The sequence below is a fragment of the Panthera pardus genome, unplaced genomic scaffold, assembly GCF_024362965.1.
Source record: "Panthera pardus isolate Hobbes unplaced genomic scaffold, ASM2436296v1 HiC_scaffold_2, whole genome shotgun sequence".
NCBI classification, from domain to species: domain Eukaryota; kingdom Metazoa; phylum Chordata; class Mammalia; order Carnivora; family Felidae; genus Panthera; species Panthera pardus.
In genome coordinates, this window is record NW_026526765.1 from 104,938,001 (window position 1) to 104,962,944 (window position 24,944).

At 40.6% G+C, this 24,944-nt stretch overlaps 1 protein-coding gene across 16 annotated transcripts in view; it reads right to left on the minus strand.

Annotated features, from left to right (window-relative positions):
• MAST4 (microtubule associated serine/threonine kinase family member 4) overlaps positions 1 to 24,944 on the minus strand; it is a 563,317-nt gene that overhangs the window by 138,179 nt on the left and 400,194 nt on the right. The window contains exon 1 of one of the 16 annotated variants that reach the window (XM_053907313.1): positions 16,517 to 16,625. The exons of the other annotated variants lie outside the window; for them this stretch is intronic. Within the exon in view, the coding sequence (XP_053763288.1) occupies positions 16,517 to 16,554 (38 nt within the window). The 5' untranslated portion in view covers positions 16,555 to 16,625. Of the gene's footprint in view, positions 1 to 16,516; positions 16,626 to 24,944 lie in introns of those variants that run through there. 16 annotated transcript variants of the gene reach the window in all.

The following is a 24,944-nucleotide window of genomic DNA, read 5'->3' on the forward strand; positions in this document are numbered from 1 at the left end:
GAAAAGTAAGCTGCCGTGAAGGGCCTCTTTCATTGAGAACCAAACAGATCAACAGGGTTATGCCTATAATGAAATGTAATACAGTGTAAAAACCTGTTCTTAGACTTCATTGTTTATATGGACCTCCAGATAGATTGTGTATGTAGATGGAGAGTCACAATGCCGTATTACTTGACAAACGGATTCCTTTGAAACTTTAATTTATTTTGCTTATCACAGAAAATGGTTGCAAAAGCAAAGATAAAGCTGCAAGGAGCAAATGAACACAAGCCGACTGTCTTCCCACAGTATGGTCAAAGTTAATCAGTTATCATGTTGCAAAATCTAGATCATTCTAACGCGACAAAATTCACAGGGCACCACACATCACTGTTTCTCCATTGTTAACTCAGCTTAACTAGCTCTTATTTACTTTCGAATTGGCCGTTTCACTAATGTCTTTGAGCAAAACCTTGTGGTTCTTTGTCTAAAAGCAAAGAACATTTTCAGCAATATAAACCATGCCTATGTTGTAATAAATGTAAACCAATGAGCTCGGTCTGAACCTGAATGTTTTCTCTACAAAGTCTCCTCCAAAAGGAGAGGTATCAGTAACAATCTGAAAACAGCACAAGGAAATTAAGATCCAAATACATTAATATTCACAACTTCATCAGTTAGCAGAAAACAAAATTCCACTTGGTTATTTTAATGGAAACAGGTGCTGCTTTTTTTTTTAAGTGCTATCAAGTAGGCAAAAGTGTTTTTTGTTTTTGTTTCTTTTTTAAGAGGAGTTGTTCATAGTAAGCAGTCATTAAGAGCCAAGAATGACATGGATTTCAAGAAGAATACTATTCTATCATCAAATGCTGGTTTCCATTCACTTCCTCTATACATTTAGTTTAGGTATAATTCATTCCTGACTTGAGAGTCTGTAAACTGATTAGATCAGGGAAACAAGTATTTTTATATTATTCTGAGATGAAATAGTTATACCTTAAATAATGCTGAATTGAACTTTACCTTGTTTCATGTGTAAATATGGCATATAATTTCTAATCCTCCGTGGTGAATATTGGACATGAAAGAAATAGCAATACATCTGTTACTATATGTTTATATGGTTACAGTTGCCATACACACACACATGTATGTGTGTGTGTATGTGTACTTAATAAAATATATAAATTAATACACATCACTTCCTTTTGTGCAGTTTAGAATTCTGTTCTCAAGAAAGCCTCTCCTACTTGCATAAAGGTCGATGGTACACAATTTCACACAATGACATGTATGACTGTGTGAAAAGGGTGAACCTTCTGGTCAAAGAGAGGCAGGACTGATCTGACAACAAAATGAAGAAATAATCCTTGTTTTGGTCTCCGAGTGGAATATTCCACACTTCCCCACATTTAAAATGGAATTTAAAATTGGTCTTACTTTAAAATGACTCTTTGCAACTCTCCTAGTGGGGAGTATAAACTGCATGCAGGCAAGAAGCACAGATCTTATTTTTCTTGTGACCCTACTGACCAGGCACAAAGCCACCCTTGACTAAACCTTGCTGGATCAATGAACCCAAGAATAAGCTACTAAACATGAGAAAGGGAAAGTTCTACTGAAAATGAGGGAGGGGAGAGTGTGCTCCTAATAAATCCTGAAACTTACCATTTTACAGTTTCTCCTCAAAGGCCTAGAATCTTCATTAGAAAAGCAGTGACTGGGGATTGGCGGGGCGGGGTGGGGGTGGGGGGGGGTTTGCAATGTGCTGAGAGCCATACAAGATCAGACTGTCTCTGGCTTCCCAGCGTCAATTTAAAACAGGTTACACCTACTACAGTGTAGCTGATAGACATATTCAAGTAACTGCGAAAATTCTAAAAGAACCTATAGGCTAAGGGGTTAAAGTAGCAATTGGGCAAGAGTTTCTGGAAGGGGGACAGATGGCTTTTGACAAATAAGCGCACCTTCAACGCAAGTGACAGAAGTAGGTCATGATGAGTAAGTGAATTTTCCACTGACTCACTTCCATGCATCATGGGCAGCAAAGGATACCAGTGACCTAATGCTCCACCAGGAAGAGCTACACAAATCAGTTTTCAAACCAGAACAGCACAGACAACCACCATCTAACCTATAAGCAGTTCAGTCGGCAGGAAGGTCACAAGGCCTGACAAACAATGTGCACTTAGTAAAAATCCTTGTGTATTCAGAAAATCTAGTAACTTAGGGTTGAGGTCCGTGAGAGTAAGAGGACTCCTGCTCTTTCTCCAGCTAACAGATCAACACAATCTGGTTTAATGGGGCCGCACGAATTAACATGTATTCAATAAATTTCACTAAGTCCGAATGCAGTTATTATTTTTTAGCTTTGAATGTAAATGACCTCTATTTTAGGTCTGGTAGGGGAAAAAAAAAAACAACTGGTAAATTATTTTTAAATACAAATTCACTTATTTTAGTGCAAATGGAGCATTCCATTGTAAATGTCAAATAGTCACCATCCATTATGGTAATAGGGTCCAGCCAATCTTATCAACTTATTCAAAGTTCACTGCATGAATGATCAGAGCTCTCAGTCCCCAGACAGAGCTTAAAATATGTCCTTATTAAAAAATTCAAAGGCAATAAATCAGGTTAAATAGGTGGAAGAGATGACCCCCCTCTGCCATCTACTCCACAAAATGCCCAGGGTTCTCCGCTGCAGTAGATGTTGAGAGCTGATCATTTCTGTCTATGCCGAGCACACCAGGATGGGGTAGTACTACGAAGACTGATGGTCTCCATTCTCTTGGAACTTACATTAAAACAAGTCTGCTGAAATGCATGTGTTTTCCCCCACAGATAAGAGTAAATGCTTTCTTTCACCCAAGAAAAAATTACTGTCCCCATTTGGAAAGATTTCACCCGATGGACATCAGTTTTATTTTCTCCAGTGTAGTTAATGAATGGGGCAGCCTCATCCATACTTTGAACAAAAATAGTCAAATATTTTCAGCCAGTTCTGAAGCACCAGTTGAACCTACAGGGAAAACACTTTTCACTTTAAAGGTTGACTGGGATGGGATCAACACTCATAACCTTGGCCTCCTTAGCACAAGGCTCTAGTGAACCAAGATACTAAATAAAAATATAGCCATTGAGACACACCCAAGGCTCTCTACAATGAGACATTGTAAGAAAGTGACACTAGGACTCAAGATAGGAAAGTGCTGAGGCAAAGAACATTTACAAAACCTGGGAAGCTCCAAACACACAAAGCTTATATGGTTTTAATGTTTCGAACTAAAGCCACTTCAAACTACAAAATAGAATGGATGGGTTTAAAACCACAATCTCATTACTATATACAAAACACGTCTTCTTCTTCCGAACATTACCTCTGGGAGTCTTACTGATTGCCTCAGGAGTGCTCTGCAATGATGAATGACAGAAACGAAAAGCTTTTTTTTTTTTTTTTTTTCTGACTTAAAATGTCACTCAGATGATCTATTTCTGCCACCAGGGTTATGGTTACCTCTCCAAAAACCAAACTGATGAATATGTCATTTTACAAGAGCTATCCAATAACCATCAGATGGTCAACTCAGAGTTTTCACTCTTACTAACCTGGTTCAAGCCAAAGTTTTAAAGGAAAACAACCTTAAACCGTCAAATACTGCCCGAGACCATAAAATGAATGAGATACGGAATAGAGGTAATGTATCATGGAATTACTGAATTAATTACAGAGCTTTTATATCATATTGCCCTGAGAAATTATTTGTTAATAACCTACAAAAATGTGAAAGAGTGATATTTATTCACATATATATGAAACATTTAGGTAATAAAAAAATATGTACTTAATTTGGAATTTGGATTTTTAATTCTCTACATGTTCCTAAATATACATAACATTTCACATTTAACTATGAAATTGTGGTGACTTTCAACTTTGTAACATGTCTACATTTTTTCAACTTCAACAGATTTTATTACACGAAATTCTGCAGTATGTAATTCAGAGTTCAAAATGAATAAAAATAATGTCTAAGTCTTCCTTTCATATGAATTAGGACCAACTCTGTATAGACTGTACAAAACACAGCCAACCATTTCAATGATGTGATTAACATGAGATTATCAACTCAACAAGAATGAATTTCTATTTCGCTTCCTCCTACCCTTTTGCCCACATAAGCAAACATGTTCTCCTTCTAAAACTACCATTCTGTCCACCTCATTTTCCCTCTTTATGGACCCAGAAATCATGCTACCAACTGAGGACTTCTGAATACAAAATGCTTTCTGTGCTGGTCAAGAAAAAGAGGGTGAAAAAAGTAAAACAAACAAAACAACAAAGAACACTATGACTATGCCACAGAATTCTGCAACCCCAATGTCTTAATCAACTCCTATCATCTCTTTTCATAGTCATTTCTTTTTCCTTAGAGACAGACTATACATGATGGTGGGGTTCCCCAATATACTTTTAACTGTGAGGAAAATGCCAGCAGTACCATGAAACTTCAGTAGCTGGAGGATTCTGTGATCAAAGATGGCTAAACCCTAAATGTTAACCCCCAAGAAAAAGAAAACACACACACCTATGAAAAAGGTTAAGTATATGTTTCACTACATAGATCATGTGAAAATCATCTCCTATCCTCACCTCCATCTCACTTGGGAACACAGAAGGCACAAAAGATTCTGCCCTGGATCTAGGCAGCCCTAAATACTGAAGACTCCAGGAAGAGAAATATTCAACAGTAATCAACTTTGACACTATTCATTAATCCTTATGTGGGGTGCCTGGGTGGCTCAGCTGGTTGAGCGTCTGACTGCTGATTTCAGGTCAGGTCATGATCTCACAGTTGTGAGATGGGGCCCCCGTACTGGCCTCCATGCTGGGTGTGGAGCCCACTTCAGATTCTTTCCCTCTCCCTCTGTCCCTCCCCTGCTCATGCTTCCTCTCTCAATAACAAACAAACAAACAAACAAACAAACATTGATCTTTATGTGGATGACTCTTAATCCTCAACCTGGAACTTGTTCCTATGTTCCAGATCCTTGCATCCCAATAGTCAGCTGTACACTGCAACTTGGGTGTCTATAGGAGTAAACCAAAATTATTTATTACTTTTGCTGTCCTGTTTCCTGTGTTTCCAGTTTCACCCTTCCTCACTATAATCATCCAACTGGTCATCCAGTCCTGTGGATTCCATCTCCCTTCAAGCTCACTGCCACCAACTTGGCAGTCGTATCGCCACTATCTCTGGCCTGGAAGCCTGGCCTTTCCTTGTCCCATTCCACTTCCTCCTCCACTGCCAGGAATCTTTCCAATGGGCAAATGGGATCTAATCACTCACTGCCCTAGGTAAAACCCTTCATCAGCACCTCCCGCCAGGGGAGTAAATTTCAGGCCTCTGGCACCCTAATACAATTTCTTCAGGTCTCATTGCCAGGGTTCTGTGCCTGGAATATTCTCCACCATTCGCTGGCTCCTCTCTCAGCCACCAACCTGGTTTACTTCCCCGATAACTCACTTTCTGTCACATGGCCACGGGATGCTCTCAAAACTGTTTTGTATTCCCGCACTCCCCACCCTCCTGAGGGCTAAGAGAGGTAGACACAGAGGCACAATCACACACAATGTAGCAAGTTCCTGTTAATCTTTGTGTCTTCTTTACCCACTCCCACCACATTCCCCATGAAACTGCAAGCTTTCACAATGGCAGGAACCATCTGTCTCCTTCACCACAGCCTTCTCAACACACTGCCCAACATAGGGAAGGTGTTCAGCTAATAGTTACTGAATTCATGAACAAACAGGTGCAGACAATGGTAGGGCAGAGTGTACCAAACTCCACTTCCCAAGCCTCATCCCCCAAATGAAATCTCCCCTGCTTTAGGGAGAGCTTCTTAAACTTGGAGGTAGCCATAAGAGATGATCCCCTAAGGGGTGGCTTCTGGGAAATAAGGATGTTTCTTATCTGAAGTGCTTAACACAGACTAGGAGCCAAACAACTCTTTCATCCAAGTCTCTACTCGTTGACAAATGGCAAACCGCTTTGAGACTGAAAACTCTCATGAGGAAGAAACTTACCATTCTTACAGAATGCACAGTTTTACCACTTTTAATTCTGACAGGTAGTTTTCATGCAGATTGACCTAAAGAAAACTAGAAAGAAACTCCCCCATCTTTCATGCAGTTTTATGGGTAGAGGCAATGACACATCTTGGCACCATGTCTAAGTTTCCAACCCTAAATGGAGAACCAAGAGGTCCCATTAGCCCCTCCAGATGATTATAATACATTGACATTCACCTGTGCGTGTGCACAGGGATATGGAACCCAGCCAGAGTTCACTTTGCTTTTGTGGCACAGTTAGGACTCTAAAGAGAATAAAACACTTATGCATGAGCTACTGGTCAGGACAGATATATTTTACTTTGTTTTTGTAGTAACTATATATTTTGATGAGTTCTGTGCTACAGATAAATGTGAACAGTAGGCAAACCATTTATCTTAGTACAACATTAAAGTAAAAAACTGCCGTCTCTACGCTAATTATCTGAATTATATCATTAAATATGCGGGTAATAAATATACTTATACATCTCAAGTAATAACTCTGACAATTTATAATAATTACATAAACATTCCTTCCTGATGAAGATAACTTTTAATAATTGTATGTAAAAACATTAAAATAGAATATATTATAGTTATTCTACCTCCCATATTTAACATGATATATTTGGACTTACACAAATAAAGGTAACTGGCTACTTTAAACCTGATTTTTTTTTTCACAGACAGCTTCATTTTCTTTTAACTTTTTTTTTTTTTAACATGTATTTATTACTGAGAGACAGAGAGAGACAGAGCATGAACATGGGAGGGGCAGGGAAAGGGGGAGACACAGACTCTGAAGCAGGCTCCAGGGTCTGAGATGTCAGCACAGAGCCATGCGCGGGGCTCGAACCCACACCACAAACTGTGAGATCATGACCTGAGCCGAAGTTGGAGGCTCAACGGAATGAGCCACCCAGACAACCCCCAGGGAGCTTCATTTTCATTTGCATTCAGAATTAAAATATAAGATGAGGGGCACCTTGGTGGCTCAGTCAGGTAAGCATCTGACTCTGGATTTCAGCTCAGGTCATGGTCTCACAGTGTGTGGGATCAAGCCCCATGTTAGGCTCTGTCCTGACAGTGCGGGGCCTGCTTGGGATTCTCTCTCTTCTCCCTCTTGCTCTCTATCCTTCCCCTGCTCATGCTGTTTCTAGCTCTCTCTAAATAAATAAATAAATAAACTTTAAAAAGTTAAAAAAAAAAAAAGAATTAAACTATAAGATGAAGCCCAAAGATAAGGAGACAAGGAGACCTTGCCATCCACATCTATGTCAGTTCCGTGGGTCACTAAAAAAATGATGGATTGTTTTTTCATCTCTTCTGAATAGGATTCCATGGTCTCAAGTATTACAGAAGGGAAAAAAAAAATGTGCCTAAAGGGCTATGATTTACAATGATTCTGTTTCATACTGATGAACATAAATGACCATGATAGAAAAGAGTTTGCATGCAAACTCTAGAAGAGGCAAGAAGAGATACTGATCCATAGTAGCAACTAAGGGAGGAAAACCTGCTTACAGCCTATGCATCAAGCTTCTATCAAATTTGGTAGAGGGTCTTCCAACCTGAAAATGATTCTACGTTTACAAAGCCTTCTTACAGTCACATGAATTACCTTTCCTAAGGAGATGGACAAGTTAAATCACAGGTCTCTTAGGCTAAAAGTCTGTATCTAGATTTACATGGAGGCATTTATACGACAACTGCAAAGCCAAACAAGAACCTGCCTCTCCATCAGAAGCTACTATCCTGAGACGGTGTTTTAACAGTCAAATGGCATGACATTTAAGAGCATTCATAATTCTCTCTCTTCCAAAAGACTTTTCTCGAAAATGCAAAGTCGAAGGAGGTAGGCAGGAAATGTGAAACAATGGCTTCCATTCTCTGAAAGGATTAGGATAAACTCAGCTTGCTACCCCTCTTGTTTGGAACATACTCAGACCTCTGTCATTGAAACACAAACTCTAGCAAAGAAGACAGACTTTAAGACTAGCAAATGAGAAGTGCTTTGTTGATATTATTCCTTAACTTCTTTTTATTTCAAAGACCTCATTTTCCAGTTGGGCAACCTAATTCAAGCTGGGTCAGTAGGGAGGTGTGGCTGGCTCATGGTTTCTGCATGTTCATGGCCCTCATTCATTAGGGGAGCACATGTGGTTATGACAAAGAGGTCATGCTGCTCTGATGGCAAGATGCTGAGGGACACAGACTCCTCCAATGTAAGGACACAACTTACTACACAAGGAGCAGGGGACAGGTCCACATTCCCACAAGTCCTGGCTGTTGGGTCCTTCCAAAGGCAAACAGTCAAGGTAACAAGAGCCTCTACCATGCTCATGTGGCTGTGGTTCGTTCTAATACACTCTTGCTTCACTAGCAACAGGCTCAGGAAGTGATGAAAAACCAGCACATTTTTCACTGCTTACTTCTTAGCCAGGTGAATCATATATACACATACCCACAAATATATGATATATCACATACACACATATACACAGATACATCATATATCATATCATATATTATGGAATATATAACACAGAACACTCATAAATTCTTTAGAACATCTGTTGAGCCCTCCTACTCACTAGAATTGTCAATTTCCATACTGGGCATTTTTTTTTTTTTTAAGGTTTATTTATTTTGAGAGAGAAAGAGAGAGAGAACGCACACTTGTAAGAGCAGGACCGGCACCCAGAGAGAAAGAGGGAGGGAATCCCAACCAGGCTCCACAGGGTCAGCACCAAGAGCCAAATGTGTGGCTCAGACTCAAGAACAGTGAGATCATGATCTGAGCCGAATCTGAGTCGGATACTTAACCGACTGAGCCACCCAGGCACCCCAGGAGAGGGCATTTTTAATTGAACATGGCCCTAGCTCTATTCAGCTTAGCCCCTACAAACTTTATATGCCATCTACAAGGTGGCATTTAGGTGATTCTATAGCTGTTCATTAACAGCATACTTGTACCAAAAGGGAGAGAGATACTGCTACTTATTGTTGGGAATTTATGAGCTAGTCAAACATTAAATGAGGGAGAGCAAAATATCCAACTCAAAAAAAGCTATGGTTACCCAATGTCACAGCACAGAGATCCAATTTTATTTCGCACACAAATCAGATCAAATGAAGATGGAAATGCATAAAACATTACACAAAACGTTTCAAACCTTGATAAAAGCAGGCCTTGGAATGCGCATTAACAGCAATTTGCCTTTAGTAATGTTTCATATTTGAACATTTAGTATGTGTTGAGCGGGGAGGTGGGGGGAAGCAAATAAAATTCATCTAAATGTTTTCTTCAAGTACTGATAACAATATAGCCAAGGTTCAGAGCAATTATAAAACTCCAGGAGTTCTTTGTCACTGTAACAGTGTCTTTTATCCTATCCCTTGCCCCTGCTGCCTCCCTCCCTCCATTTCCTAAGTTCCATGGAGGGGATATTCATTCTTGTAGAAGCTTTTCACCCTAAAGCATATGCAGTGTTCCTTCCAGACTTAAAAGCGGCGATATTATACACTCCTTCTATTTCTTTTGCTAGGGAAAATGTGGAACACCCAGACTGCCAATCTAGTAATAACACACCATGCAATGGGAGAGTCACAAACTTGGAAGGAGCCTCAAGTAGACATAAAAGCTACTTGGCATTATATATCAAGATTCATAAATATGTGCACGTCATTTTGGCTTAGAAATCTCTATTCTGGGAATTTATCCTAGGGAAATAGTTCCAAAAGACAGAAAAGCCTATATGCATGAATATGCTCACTGTGGAGTGCTTTCATTCAATAAACCTCGATCAACTGTCTATGATGTGCCAGGTACCACGCTGGCATAAACTCTCTGCCTCAAGACATTTACTATCAGCTGGGAATTCAGATAAGTGTACCCAGAATTATAACATGTTGGGATAAAAGCTAACAGGGCTGTAGAGAAGCACTAGAAACACTGACATGTGTTGGAAAGAAGAGCAAAGAGAGGCAAGAAGGACTTTACAGAATTTTGGGTAATGCTCTTAACATCTCTTCACGTTATTTTTTTTTTTTAGAGACATAGATAATGTTAAAATACGGGGGGGAAAAATCCCTTCATTATTCCGAAAAAGACTTTTCTTAATACACTTTAAAAATAAAAAATAACAAACATGCATAATTGCCCTTAACAGCTCTCAGATGTGCCCCCCCCCCCAACCCCGCCATGTTTCTCTCTACCATGTGTGGGAGTTGGCATGTACCCATCAATCATGAAATCCTCATTGGGCACATTCTACCAGTCTTTTCCCCATCTTAGTTTTCTACTAGACACCAGGGCGTCCCTAATCAAAATTGCTGAGAACTCCAAGTTCATTTTGCTTAAATACAAAACAAAATAAACCAACAACAAAAAAGTCTAATCGCTCCTTTGAGAACTTCCTCTTTTCAATGGCTCAGAGTGAGGTCAGTCGGAAAACTCTTGCTTTAGGGTTTCAGGAGGTCCTGCGCTAAACATGGTTATTTATAATTTGTAGCAATTTTTGATTGTTTTTAGAAGTGAAAAAAATTCCAGTTTTAGGGGTTCTACTGGGAAGGTTTTGAAGAAGTATACATTGGGCACTCCTAGTAAGAGAGTAAGAAATACTAAACAGAGACATGTTGCCATGTACATAGAATGCCTGTATTTATTTACTCTTAGATTAGAGCAATTTCTATTCCTGCAACATGCTCAATACCCAATTCAAGTCCAGACAGGCTATATAACAGGGTGTGTGAGTTGTGTCGATACCTCTCTCAGCGTGTTCTGTCCTGTGTCACGGCTTGAGGCTTTGGCCATACTACAGAGGTGGAGAGGGGCTTTGGAAGGAATGTTATTTGAGAAGGCCACACCGGAACTATCTTTCTTTACAGAGCGCCTAAAGAGAAAGAAGGAACTTGAAACAATAACGGGAAGACTAAAGGTATGGGAGGGTTAACATGGACCGAGTGCCTACAAGCGCTAGCCCCTGCCGGAGGTTCTGGGTGGGCAAAATCCTCCATACAGGACCAGAGTACACATTTTTCAGCTTTGCAGGCCAGAGTCTCATGTTACAACTACTGGATTCTGCTACTGTAGCACCAGCAGCCATAGTTAATACCTAAATGAACTGATGTGGCTGAGTTGTAATACAGCTTTATGTGCAAAGACAGGCAGTGGGCCAGACTGGGCCTGTAGGCTGTAGTTTGTCTACAGAGCCCTGACCTAAGTGCTTCATAATTCACTTTATATGAGGCACAAAAAGTGTGATTATTTTTCCTAGTTAAGGATGAGGAAACCATGTATCCAAAGCAAGGTGACCTGCCTGCTACACATCCAGATGTTACAGTCAGAATTCCAACCAAGGTATGTCTAAAGCCAAAGTGTAAATTGTTTCCATGTGAAAAGTTCTCTTAGGTTGAAAACAGGTAAGGAAGTCAATGTGAAAGAAAAAAAAAAGACGAGTCTAAATCCTTGCTCTAGCTTAACATTAATCGATCTATGCCTACCTATGACACATTATGGCAGACATCATCAATGCTGGTAAAACAGGGATGTAGGTGAAGCACTCCTCCCAAAAGAAGCTTCTGAAATATTCAATACCGAACGTCTTTATACCAGAAGGGAAAAGGAACCCAATTCTGTATTATAATGTGTCAGATGATCACAAAGCTATACTGTAGTCGCTCTCCTAGAACTGTAACACTCCCAGAGAGAACTCTGTAAAACACTACCAGTGATACTCATATATTTCCTAATTCATTCATTTCATGCCCAGACAGCACACTATAAAAGTGCTTAAAAAAAAAAAAAAAAAAAAAAAAAAAAAAAAAAGGATGTGGTGTTTGGCCTTCAGGAACTTTTACAGAGTTGGAGGCAATACACAGACACTAAACAGTTAAGCATCACCTGCTGATCTGAAAAGCCACTTGAGTATGTAAAGAAAATTTAAGAGTGATGCATACAGTTTAGCGCCTGGGAATCAAGGAAGAGGCAAAAACAATGTGCGCACTCCTGCTTCCACTTGAACCTTCTTCAAAGTTCTTGCTCTTTTAATGCCTCCTGAGAAGGTGAAGGTTCTGTTTTCACCACAGGTGTCCTAGTTTTGAACCTGAAGACCAGGATCCAAGACCATCCAGGTTCCAACTTGCTGACCAGCTTCAAAGTTTTGTACCTGAACGTCAGTTTTGTCATCTTACAATAATGGGGTCTGACCACATGTTTCTTAAAGCCTTTTCCAAGTGACACCTTCCCTGAATGAGTTTTTCAACACAATTCTGTAGGCCCAACAATCAAAAAAAAGGAAATAATAACCTGGATGAAACTCAGATGGCCACATGTCTTAATCCATGACATAGGCCTCTTTAAATTCTCACAGTAAGAAAAAGTTTCAATTATTAAAACTATCTCCCTTAAAAAGCAAAAGTAGCACTTAGAGAGTTGCACAATTATTTCTGAAAATTAAATGATGATTTTCCCCAAAGGACAGAGGGGAAAGGAAGATGTGGAACAGATGGATTCATTGTTCCCCTATGGAGAAAAAACATTTCTACACCTTGCAAAAATATATTAATTGGCCTGCCATCTGGCGAGCCTGCTCACATCCATAAGGGATAAAGTTTAGATCTTGAGGTTTAACATTTAAGCCTGTGGGGAGATGGTAATTGGAATCTTTCGGAGTTAGCATTAGTATTTTTAAAGGGAACATTTCAAGAGAGGTCTGAATACAAGTGGAGAAAAACAGGACCTAAAATGTGAGACCATCTAAGGTGACATCACTGGTGTCAGTGGCCTGGGCCTCACTCTGCACACCAGGGAGCTGGCCATGGACACTCCCACGTATGGTAAGGCTGTGCCTTGGCTCAGTGGCTTTCAGACCATGGTTTTCATGCTTCCACACAACTTCATAGATAATTCCTATGTACCTTCTTGTACGTTAGAGGTATTTTTCAAATTTTCTGGATATTATACCACTGTAAAGCTGGCTATTTATTTACTTATTTTAACGTTTATTTATTTTTGAGACAGAGAGAGACAGAGCATGAACGGGGGAGGGGCAGAGAGAGAGGGAGACACAGAATCGGAAGCAGGCTCCAGGCTCTGAGCCATCAGCCCAGAGCCCGACGGGGGCTTGAACTCACAGACCGCGAGATCGTGACCTGAGATGAAGTCGGATGCTTAACCGACTGAGACACCCAGGCACCCCAAAGCTGGCCATTTAAAAGAATGTCTTTAAGGGAAAAAAATCAGCTCATAAAAGAGGAGATACAAAATACGAATTTTGTGGTATATACACGTGCACTCGGAAAAGAAAACTTGGAATGATAACTGCATATTTTTAATACTGGGAATGTTTGAGTACTAGAATCTGGGGAAATTTTTTGACTCTACAGTTGTTGGTATTTTCTCCATTCTCTGTCATCAGCATGCATTATGTTCACGTTTCACCTTAAAAGCTATCTACATTCCACTGAGACTAAAATTGTTCTTTAGTTAAGGGTGCCTGGGTGGCTCAGTTGGTTAGCTGGGTTAGCTGTCTGACTTCAGCTCAGGTCACGATCATGTGGTCCAGGAGTTTGAGCCCTGTGTTGGGCTCTGTGCTGTCAGCTCGGAGCCTAGATTCTGCATTGGATTCTGTGTCTCCCTCTCTCTCTGCCCCTCTCCTGCTCACACCAGTCTGTCTCTCTCTCTCAAAAATTAAAAATACTGGTAAGAAGCAATAAATTATTTTACAAAGCAATTAAAGTATCTTGAGTTTACCTTTTATAAAATGTATGTTTTGTTTTGCTGTCACTTGCAGTGAAAAACTCCAAGATTCCTTTTGGATGTCTGTATTTATTTTCCAACATTCATAATTTATGTCTTAAACTATATACCTTCCACCTCATGGCCCAATAAACACCTCCAGATTGTTTTAAACAAATCTGACCAGCAGGAAATAGTTAATCTGATTTCTTACAACTTCTTCACCTTTGTAGGATCAAGGTGCTATTATACATTAATCATGTACCACGATTTCGGCAGTTTATGCTTTCCTCTCAGGGATCTCATGATGCATTTTCCTGGTACCTCCTGAATATTATTAACCAAGTCATCAAACTCTGTGTTAATCATCTTCCTCATCAAAATGATTTTTGAAAAGGGTGACACAATGTAACACTGTATCTTGGCTGGGATCCTAGAATAGAAAAAGGACATCAGGGAAAAAAGAACCTATAGTCTTAATAAAATATGGAAACTAAGTTTTTAAAAAGGGAAGGAAGGGGTGAGAAAAACAAAACACCTTATTCTAATCCAATATGAGCAGTATCAAACAATTAAAGAACACCTACAACTTTTTGAGGGTATGGAAAAGTGTGGTGGTGGTCATAGGACTGTGTCTGTCAAAATTCATGGAACCGCAAACCTGAAAGGAATGGCTTTACTGTCTCTAAACTGGATCTGAATAAACCTAATTAAAACAAAACAAAACAAAACATACCTATCGCCCTGGACTTGTTCTAGAGCAAGTAAATATCAGCGGTCAACCTAGAGTCCCAAGCAATCTGGAGAAGGCCTAGGCCTGGGTTAGTGGCAGTGAAAACGAAGGTAAGGAAAATGTTAAAAAGCATCTGAAGGGAATACTTGCTTCTTCCACTCCCTCCTCAGGAAGGGGCAGCCGTTCCCTCAAATACAGCTCAGATATTGTACCAGTAAGAGCCACAAGATGGCCAGTGAAGGATTTCTGTCGTTTAGAGAATCCCGGATACAGTATTTGTGCCTTTTGCATGTTACAGATTCCTTATTCTATTTTTTTATAATTGTTTTATGCAGAGCAAAGCAGTTACTTCTTAGTTCTTTAAATACAATGACTTTCCCAAGGAAAAGATGTATTTAAGTGAGTGCCTTCCATTCATCTCCCCCCCCCTTTTTTTTTTTTAAAAAAAAGGTAGTTAGCACCAGCATATTCAAAACCAATTATTAGATTGTTAAAAAGTGAGGAAGAAGCCTGTAAGCAATTCATCTCTAAAATCCCAACTGATCTTTTTTTTGTTTTTTGGCATTCAAACTGTATTGTCAACTTGTGTCCTTAGAAGAAATGAACTGTATGTACACTATTACAAGATCAGCAAGGATTGTGAAATGTGTTCCTAATACATACATTCATGTGAACGCACAGGATTTTATAATATTTAGAGAGAAATCTCAGAAAAGTGAGCTTGGGGACAGCCGTGTTACTCATTCAAAAGGCCTCTGAGATAGCAGCCGTTGGGAGCTATACCGTAAGTAAAACCTCAATTTTACCAACCCACTCAAATACCAGTATAGACTGATACTTTAAGATGAGGAAAGCACAGGAGAATACATACACAGTTTCCATTAATGGGAGAGGGAATCAGCAAGTGGCATTTTAACACAAAGCAAAACCTACCTCTATTTTTCACTCTCTTCCCTCAGACAGCAAGCAGGTGGCATTTCTATTGCAAAGATGAAAATTATCAGGGCTCTGTATTCCCACACCTATCTTCAAATTGCCAGGTGGATTCTGTACCATAAAGCCTGAGATGCTAGAATCTTACTTTACAATTATCATTTTCAATAATTAGAATGTTGCTGGAGTTATACTCCATTGGAGAGAGAAGAAGACAGTTAAATTTCTATCCAGATTAACCTCTTACTACTGGCAAGATTCAGGCAGTTAATTGATTTTGTTAAGCCCCCATTTTTTCTTCTGTAAAATAGATATTACAGATAGGGTGAAACTGAGGTGACAAACTTCCTCAACACATGTTCCACCTCTTTGTCTTGCTTTGCTGATGTTGGTACATCTCCTACCGGTTATTAGACGCCGCTGTAATTACCTGGTTACACTGCTTTCTAACCCACCAGAAGGAAGGATCGTGCCACTTGCATCTGTTTCCCAGGTGGTAACCACAGCCCTCATCATATAAAAGGTACTCAACAAATATGTGGTACGTACGTGAATAAATGAGGCAATGCGATGATTCCACAGACCCTGTCCACAGAAGTCAAATGTAGTCAAACTAGGCTATGAGGTTATCAGGATTCAGAAGGTGATTCAGGCTACCCACGAGCCACAAAGCAGGAAAAGGCTCACACAGAGATGCATAAATCATAAATAACCCCTCCAAATATTTTTAAATATAAACAACATCCCATGTTTCAGAGGTTAATCCCCCAGCTCTGAGCTTTGGGCCCAGTTTCTAATCATTTGACTCCTCTTTCGTACTACATTAACCAAAGAAAATAAATTGAAAGAGGAGCTGCACGGCCTTGAGTATCAGGGGCCTATCCCGTCCCAATCAAACCCCTGAGACATCCTAAAGAACCCAGTCTACGAAGAAGGAAAAACACAACAAAGAAGACAAAACTGAAATCACGTTAGCCTAACAGGCCTTAACATAGAGTTCAAGATATATACCCACCTGGAGCTTCCCAACAAAGTCCATAAATGTTGGGCCATGAATCCCCTCCAAACATGTTAGTTTCTTATTAAATAGATCTGAAATCAAACCTGTTAAGTGGCCGAAGAAAGAGCGACAGGCCACTGCCTGTGGGACACACCTAAAAGAATGGAAGAGCTGAAAAGCAAGCCTGAGTTTCTTCAGCTCTGGGCTGGGCATGCCACTCACACGGGAACTAGAAAACTGGCTCAAACTGAAAACGATAATCTTTCTGGAACAACAGGTCATGACGAGCTTCCTTAATGCCAAAATAAGTGTTTAGAGGGGACTTCTACTAACCGAAAGAAAGTGTAAACGGCTTATATATTTACTCTGGCTTGAATACAACATTTCTGAATATGCCTATCAGTGCCAAGAGTCAGAACCCTTTTCCTCATGGACCTTAAACCTGGAACCCATTCCATGGAATCTATTTCCTAGGAATGACATCAAAAGCCTGTATCACATTAATATCCAAACAGCTCAATTATCTGTACCTTCTGACTCCCCAAATCACCCTAGGCCTGGTATAAGAAGACAGACTAATTTTAAAGTCCTTAAAAGGTAAGGCAAACCACAACCTCTAATATTTAAAGAGCTTCTTTTAAGAAGCCATCAAATGATTTATAATCAATCACAATTTCAAAGAAAACAGAAGTCTATGTACCTAGAAGGCATCTTGGCAATGAGGAAGCTGGTAAAACGAACTCAAAACCGCTAAGATCTAAGAAGTGTTCTGAAGACAGAATTCTTGAGCCTGGATTCCTGTTAAGAAGGCTTATACAAACCACTATTAATTTCTCACCTTAAAAATCCTAGAGTTGCAAGGCTAACTTATCTGAAATTAATGAAAGAGAAGACAACTATTGAAAAAGAATGCTATAGGGGCACCTGGGTGGCTCAGTCAGTTGGGCGGCTGACTTTAGCTCAGGTCACGATCTCGTGGTCTGTGGGTTCGAGCCCCGCGTCTGGCTCTGTGCTGACAGCTCAGAGCCTGGAGCCTGCTTCCAATTCTCTGCCTCCCTCTCTCTCTGCCCCTCCTCTGCTTGCTCTCTGTCTCTCTCTCTCAAATAAAAAAAGAAAAGAAAATTAAAAAGAAAAAAAGAAAAAGAATGCTATATACAAATTTTATAGGTCACAGTGAAAATATTGGCAATAATTATCCCTTATTAACTCTCTGGTCCAAACATCTAACCCCAAATATCCAATACTAAAACATATAGAAAATTATAATTTGTAAGCATAGAAGCTCATTTTGGTGAATCTACCATAAGAACTATGACTTAAAACACCCCTGAATTACCCCTTCCTCTGAGTTCTGCTATTGATCCCTGAGGCCATTTGAGATCTAACATAAAAACTTCCTTTGCTTAAGAATGTATCAGAATGGTTAAAATTAACAATACAAGAAACAAAAGGTATTGGTGAGGATGCAGAGAAAGGGGAACCCTCACACTGCTGGTGGGAATGCAAACTGGCATAGCCACTCTGGAACACAGTATATAGGTTCCTCAAAAGGTTAAAAATAGAACTATCCTACAATTACACTACTAGGTATTTACCCAAAGTGTACAAAAATATGGATTTGAAGGGGTACATGCACCCCGAAATTTATAGCAACATTATCAACAGCCAAACTATGGAAAGAGCCCATATGGGCTCTTGACTGATGAATGAATAAAGAAGATGTGGTGAGGGGTGCCTGGGTGATTCATTTGGTTTGAGCATCTGACTTTAGCTCAGATCAGGATCTCACAGTAAGTGGGTTTGAGCCCCAGTGCACAGCCTGCTTGGGATTCTCTCTCTGCCCCTCCCAGCTCACGTGCACGTTTTCTCTCTCTCAAAATAAATAATAAACTTAAAAAAAAAAAAAGATGTGGTGTATATATACAATGGAATATTAGTCAAGCATCAAAAAGAATGAAATCGTGCCATTTGCAACGATGGAGATAGACCCTGTTAAGTGAAATAAGTCATTCAGAGAAAGACGAAATACCAAAAGATTTCACTCATGTGGAATTTAAGAAACAAAACATATGAACAGATGGGACAGGGGAGAAAGAGAGGGACACAAGCCTTAAGAGACTCTTAAAGACAGAGAACAAATTGAGGGTTGATGGAGAGAGGTAGGTGGGGGATGGGCTAGATGGATGATGGGTACCAAGAAGGGCACTTACTGTGATGAGCACTAGGTGATGTATGTAAGGGATCAATCACTGAATTCTACTCCTGAGACCAATATTGCACTGTTTGTAAACTAACTAGAATTTAAAAAATTTTGAGAAGAAAAAAACAATGTATCTTTTATGGAAAACGCAAATTCATCATCATCCATTCAAACTGTCAAATTAGGTGAGTGTGCCTATCAGCTGTTTTGCCACCTGTGTGTCCTTTTGGAGAGGTTGAGCAAGCATAGGCTAATTTTACAATGAACCATTTTTTGGATTAGCAAATATTTGTGTTTATTTGGATGCGTACTCAAATGGAGAACACCAAGTGGATAAAATTACTCTTTAGGTGGGGAAAAAAAAAAAATCTATCTGACATGGCTTCAGTATCTCCAGAGCTCAGTGTCTAACAGAGATAATCTACTTGGAAAAGTCTGATTTTGTATCAAAAGTCGTGAGATCAGCCAAATGTAAGTAGTATTTTTACAGGAATTTTATCTCAAGTTTCAAGATCAACAAACCATTCCAAATCAACCGTAAGAAATAACATTACATAATAGTCACTTAATGGCTATTGTTTTACAGTAACAAAGGTTTCATTTACCCAATTTCCTAGACTACTTTATTCACCAGGCAGTTTCTCCCATGACAAACATACCTCTTCCTCTTAACCCCTCCATGTATATGTAAAAATAGAACCTTTAATACTTATGATTTCTAATTTAAAGATATCCATCATCTAGCATTTGAAAAGCTATGCATGTTAAAGGGACATAGGTGATTTTTATGCAAGCTATGGATTCAGTGATTTTCTTCAAATTTAGCAGCCAATCAGTATGGCAGTGGCTGGATAATAGTCTAATAGTGACTCAAGAAAGAAATGCGCTAAGGTCAAAGTCAGGGTCCTGAGACACCGACATGCACTGTAATGTTTAAAATTAGAATAAACCATAGCAAAGACAGCTTTAGGAAATACTCCTATGGCAAAATGACCCTGGTGAATCCATCAGTTTTCTTCTCTTTCTGATTCTATGACCCTAGGAGACCTCAGCAAGGGTCATCAGTTCCTCATTCGCTCCGCCCAGGTGATTCACTCAGAAACTAATATGCTATCTCCAAAAGATATCTGCAGTTTGAAATGCCACATCACGCTAGAAAGTTTCCAGGGACACGAAGCTGGTTCTTACCTTTAAGAGCTAAAAGCTTACTTGAGAACTTCACAACACAAATGGTAGGTGGCCGAGCATACGCCACGATCTGGATTTTGCCTATATATTGCCTACAATTAGTTTCCTAAGGGATCCCACACTGTAACACAATCTGAGCCACTGACAAATCTAAGAACACCAAGTCAGTGGAATGTAGCAAGTGTCAGGGTTCTGTAACAACCCAAGCAATGTGAAGCTTAAGAGATAAACATTAATGGCTGTCTAATCTCCTTACCAGTTTGTTTATACCTTCAAATGCTGCTCAAGCCTTATAAATAAATAAGTAAGTAAGTAAGTAAAAACCAAAAGCACCATATGATGTTTCAGTCTGATTTTGGCATAACTACCTTCTCTAATAAGCATGTCCAATGGCCATTAATGTCGTTAAACCTCCTGCAGATCTTCTTGTTCTATTAATGAGGTTTCGGGTCAACATTTTCAGAATTTACAAACAACTTTCCTGATTACCAGGACAGAGGAAAAGAAAATAAAGTACCAGAACTTAAGTGTTAATGACCATGGGAACTTCTAGAGATCTTTCAAGTTACACAATGTCCCACGTACCACAAAAACCCAGTTTGCTATTATATACTCAAGACTTCCACTGATAGAGATTGCGCCTCTAATAAGTGGATTTATACACACCCCGTGCCCACTTTCATCCAGGTAGCCCCAGGACTATTTTAATATCTTGGCTCTACCACTTAACTTTCAAAGGGATTACTCAGTTACCATGACGTCACTCCCAAATGACTAGGTTACATGTAGTAAAGACAGCTCAGATTAAAATAGCTTGTGCATGCTCACACACACAAGATGGGTGTGTATGGGGGTGAGGTGGGGACTCGGGACTTCCAGTCTTAATCTCCCGGAGAAATCAGCCTCTTTCCAGTCTCCCAAATTATGCAGGAGTCCTATTCCAAGTTTTCTCCTCTAGGACCCATTTCCACATAGGGACTGAAGTTACTTCCTAACCCCAGCACCTCTCCGTTCTTAGCCCAGAAGGCAGATACTCTCCATCTTGAGGTGTACGACTCTCTTGTTTTAAAGACATCACCCAGGCTTCTGGTAACAGTATCTAAGTGTAAAGAGAACCAAGCAAAGCCATAAAAGCATATAATGTTCTACCCTGTCACTGTGAACTTGGTGATATACTCCACCCAGTGCTGACAAGTTCTAGCAATGAATAGCCCATGCCTGCCCATGGAGCACAGACTCTATATTATAATGGTTTATTTTTAAAGAACTAATTTTTAAATCCTCCTTTTGCACTCTCTCACACACACACACACCCATCTCATTTCTTTCCTCCTCTCTTCTTTATCCTTCCCTCTCAACCCCCAAAGACCTTCCTATTCAAGGAGCAAAACAGTCTGCAATCTCCTATTGAAAGCTTCACACTAGAGAATAAAAGCGTTATTTTCGACATGTGCATATTCCTGCTCACGTCCTTTGTACGTGGTAAACTTTACTAGAGTACAGGACACACAGACTGCTGTGGCGTGGGGCGGCCACGATCTCCCCAGGTACCACTGGGACAGCTGCTGGCTGTTCCTGGTCTGGGGACTTGGCTTTCTGCTCTTCCCTAAGGGGATCCCTTATTAGGTTGGGGGAGGAGGATCCACCGAGGGAGGGTCTCAAGGAATGCTACCAAAGTGAGAGCTAACCCTGAGGGGCAGACCAAAGGGTGAGTCCTGCAGTGACAGGCAGTCCCATCCAGCAGGCAGAGAACACAGTCTGGAGCTTGAAGAAAGGAGAGGGATGAAAGGAAGCACTGATGAAACAGGCCTGGGCAGAGCTCCGAGTGGGAGGAAAGGGGTGCAGAGACTCGGGGAGGGGCCACGCCTGCAGGTCAGGCAGGGAGAGGATGAGAGGAAGCCAGTGAGTGAACCAGGTTTCAGCCTCCAGAGGAACACACTTCGGGGAGAGTCAGAGCTCAAGCTCCGGAAAACACAAAGTGGTGGGGGCAGGGGGAGGGAGCTTCGGGCACTCAGAGCCTGTGATGTGAAGCAAGAGTGGTAAGTGACAGGTACTCATAAGGCTGTGGACAGAGCCTGAGCTTCCAGAGAGGTGGTGAAAAGGAAACTGTCATTGCCCATTTGGGCGATGAGGCAGACAATAAAATGAGCAACAGTGAGTAAGGGGATATGATTCAGGGAACAGAGCTGCCGGGCCGGCTGTGAATGTGCAGGAGCTGGGACACAATGATGTGTCACTGCTGTAGGTAGCTACCCGCAGAGAGTGGTTACCACCCATGGTCTGCGATTCCTCACTTGACTACTATTTCCTGGCTCCTGGGCCTCAGCCCCAGCCCCACCCCCACCCTGTCACTGCCTCTGCTCTTGGTGCTGAGGTCACCCATGCCTTCCCCATTGTCAGACACAACGCACATGTTCCTGCTGTCTCTCTGTGCAGTGACACTGCTGCCTGTCCTCCTCGCTGGAGCTCCATGAGAACACTCCAGATTCTCCTCCAAGTCTCTGTACCTGTACCTATCTGAATCTCTGCCCACTCCTTAAATGGAGCAACCTTATTCTCCCACAGATTCATCTACTGTATTTTTCGGATGGCCCTAATGATGACTCTCAAGCTTATTATTTCTGGTCCAGCCTCCCTGGTGCCCTAAACCCACACCCCCAACGGCCTGTCTAGGGCTCTTTGTTTCCTGCCTCAGAGCCTTTGCCATTCCCAGATGCCAATCCCAAATGCTTCCCACCAATGGCTCCTTCACGGTTTTTAGGTCTCCTGTTCAGTTTTATCTACCTCCTCAAAAGACACTCCCTGACCACATGATCTAAAGCAGCCCCCCACACTGTTACTCTCTCTTCTCAGCACTTACTTATAAGCCTTTGGAACACTGATCACCATTGGACAATTGATTTATTTAGATGCTTGTTTATTTGCAAGGCCCAAGCACTCTGTCTTGTTCACCACTATAATCCTTGCCCAGCCCAAGATATTGGTGCTGTGAATATTGGCTGAGTGAAGGAAGGAACACTTCCTTACATTCAGCACATATTAGATGCTCAATAAATTAGATTAATCAGGCTTCTGGGGATCAAAGAGATGAGTACAAGTTCTTTGGTCTTCCCTTCCCCCACGCCTCTTTGTAAAGGTAGTTCCTTCATCTCCCAGGTCACAATCCCCAGGGCCACTATGCAATGTTTCCTGATCTCTCAGAGTCGATGGTTCATCAATTTTTATCAACTTGATACCCTTTGTCTCTCTCAAAGTCATAATCTCACCGTATTCCTTCCTCACGCCTGCATAACCTTTTCGGTAGGCTACTGCAATGACTCATTCATTGGTTTCCAGGTCCCACCCTCCTCTCACAGACCTAAAATCCCCAAAGCTGCCAGATAGGCCTTCGTCCTTTTGGGTAAAGGCCAAGCAAGCTCCCACAAACAGCAAGTGCCTCAACTCTCATCCTTAGCCTGATCGCCCACTACTCATCCCCTTGTTGTAACGATGGAAACAATGTGAATACTGAGTATCTACTGAGAGTTTTTACGTGCCAGTCATTGTGTTAGGCATTTTACTCATATGAGCATATTTTACTCCTTACAACAATCCTGTAAGTAATTTACCTGTCCCTGGTTTTAGATGGAGCAACTCTAGTCCAGTGAACTTGCCCAATCTCATTCAAACCCAGGTGAACTGGCTTTTAGATCAACCCTCTTCACCACTGTGGTATACTGCATTGCCTCTGCAAACTTTATGCATCAACAATACTGAGTTATGCTTCTGGTTTTTTATGCTCCAGCAATATTGAGCTATGTATAGTCCCTTGAACTCTGTTGCTAAGGCCACTGTGCCTTCATACACACCATTTCTTTTGCCCTTTGGGATGGCCCTGTCCTTCGGTCTGATAAACAGAAGAAACCTATCCTTCAAAACCTCCCTGAGGTATTGTCTTTTCCATATGGCTTCTCCTTTGGCTCCTTGAGACCAAAGTCTCTCTTCCCCACTGGCCACTCCTATGGCTTATATGTACCTTATAAATACTTCTCTATTGCCCTGGTTTGCAATGATTCATTTGCATGTCCTCATTGAAGGCAATTCTATGACTCAGCTTTGGGCTGCAGTGCCCAGGCACACAATAGATGCTCAGTAAATGTGGATTTAATGGGACTTTCCATAAAAGGGGTGAGTACAAATTCACTAATACCCCACATGTCAGGACAAGACAGAAGTTTATTCTTCATACTCTTTAGAGACACATATTCATGACGAAAACAAAAAGAAAAACTCACCAAACACTACAGATGTTTCTGAAAGGAAGATGAAGCATACATAAAAATTCAATACATTCAGCAGTTAAAGATCCCTGAATGTACCTGCTGTTCGGAGCAACTGCTGAGTAATATGAATTCAGAAAAAAAATAAAATGAAAGAAAGAAAACATTAAAAAAAAACCATTTGCAACTACAAGGATGGAACCAGAGAGTATTATGCTAAGCGAAATTAGTCAGAGAAAGACAAAAATCATATGACTTCACTCATATGAGGACTTTAAGAGACAAAACAGATGAATATAAGGGAAGGGAAGCAAAAATAATATAAAAACAGGGAGCGGGACAAAACATAAAAGACTCTTAAATATGGAGAACAGAGGGTTACTAGAGGAGTTGTGGGGGGGGGGGGGATGGGCTAAATGGGTAAGGGGCATTAAGGAATCTACTCCTGAAATCATTGTTGCACTATATGCCCACTAACTTGGATGTACGTTAAAAAAAAATGAAAGAATAAAACTGAGAAATAATAAAGTACACAACTTTTAAGTAAAGAAAAAACAAAAACAAAAAAACCCCAAAGCAACTTTTAGCCCATGAGTTCTCGCAAAATACATTAGGAAACTTGTTCCAAGTGATTAACTGAGTCACAAGGTGCTCATTGGCATGGACAATGACACTCGATTTAGGTGTCATTGAGATTTGGATAGCATCAGGTCAGCCCAATGAAAACATGACAGATTTCTGACCATTAAGGTTAAAAATCGAGTATCTTCTAGATTCTCTAGACTGTGTATCATTA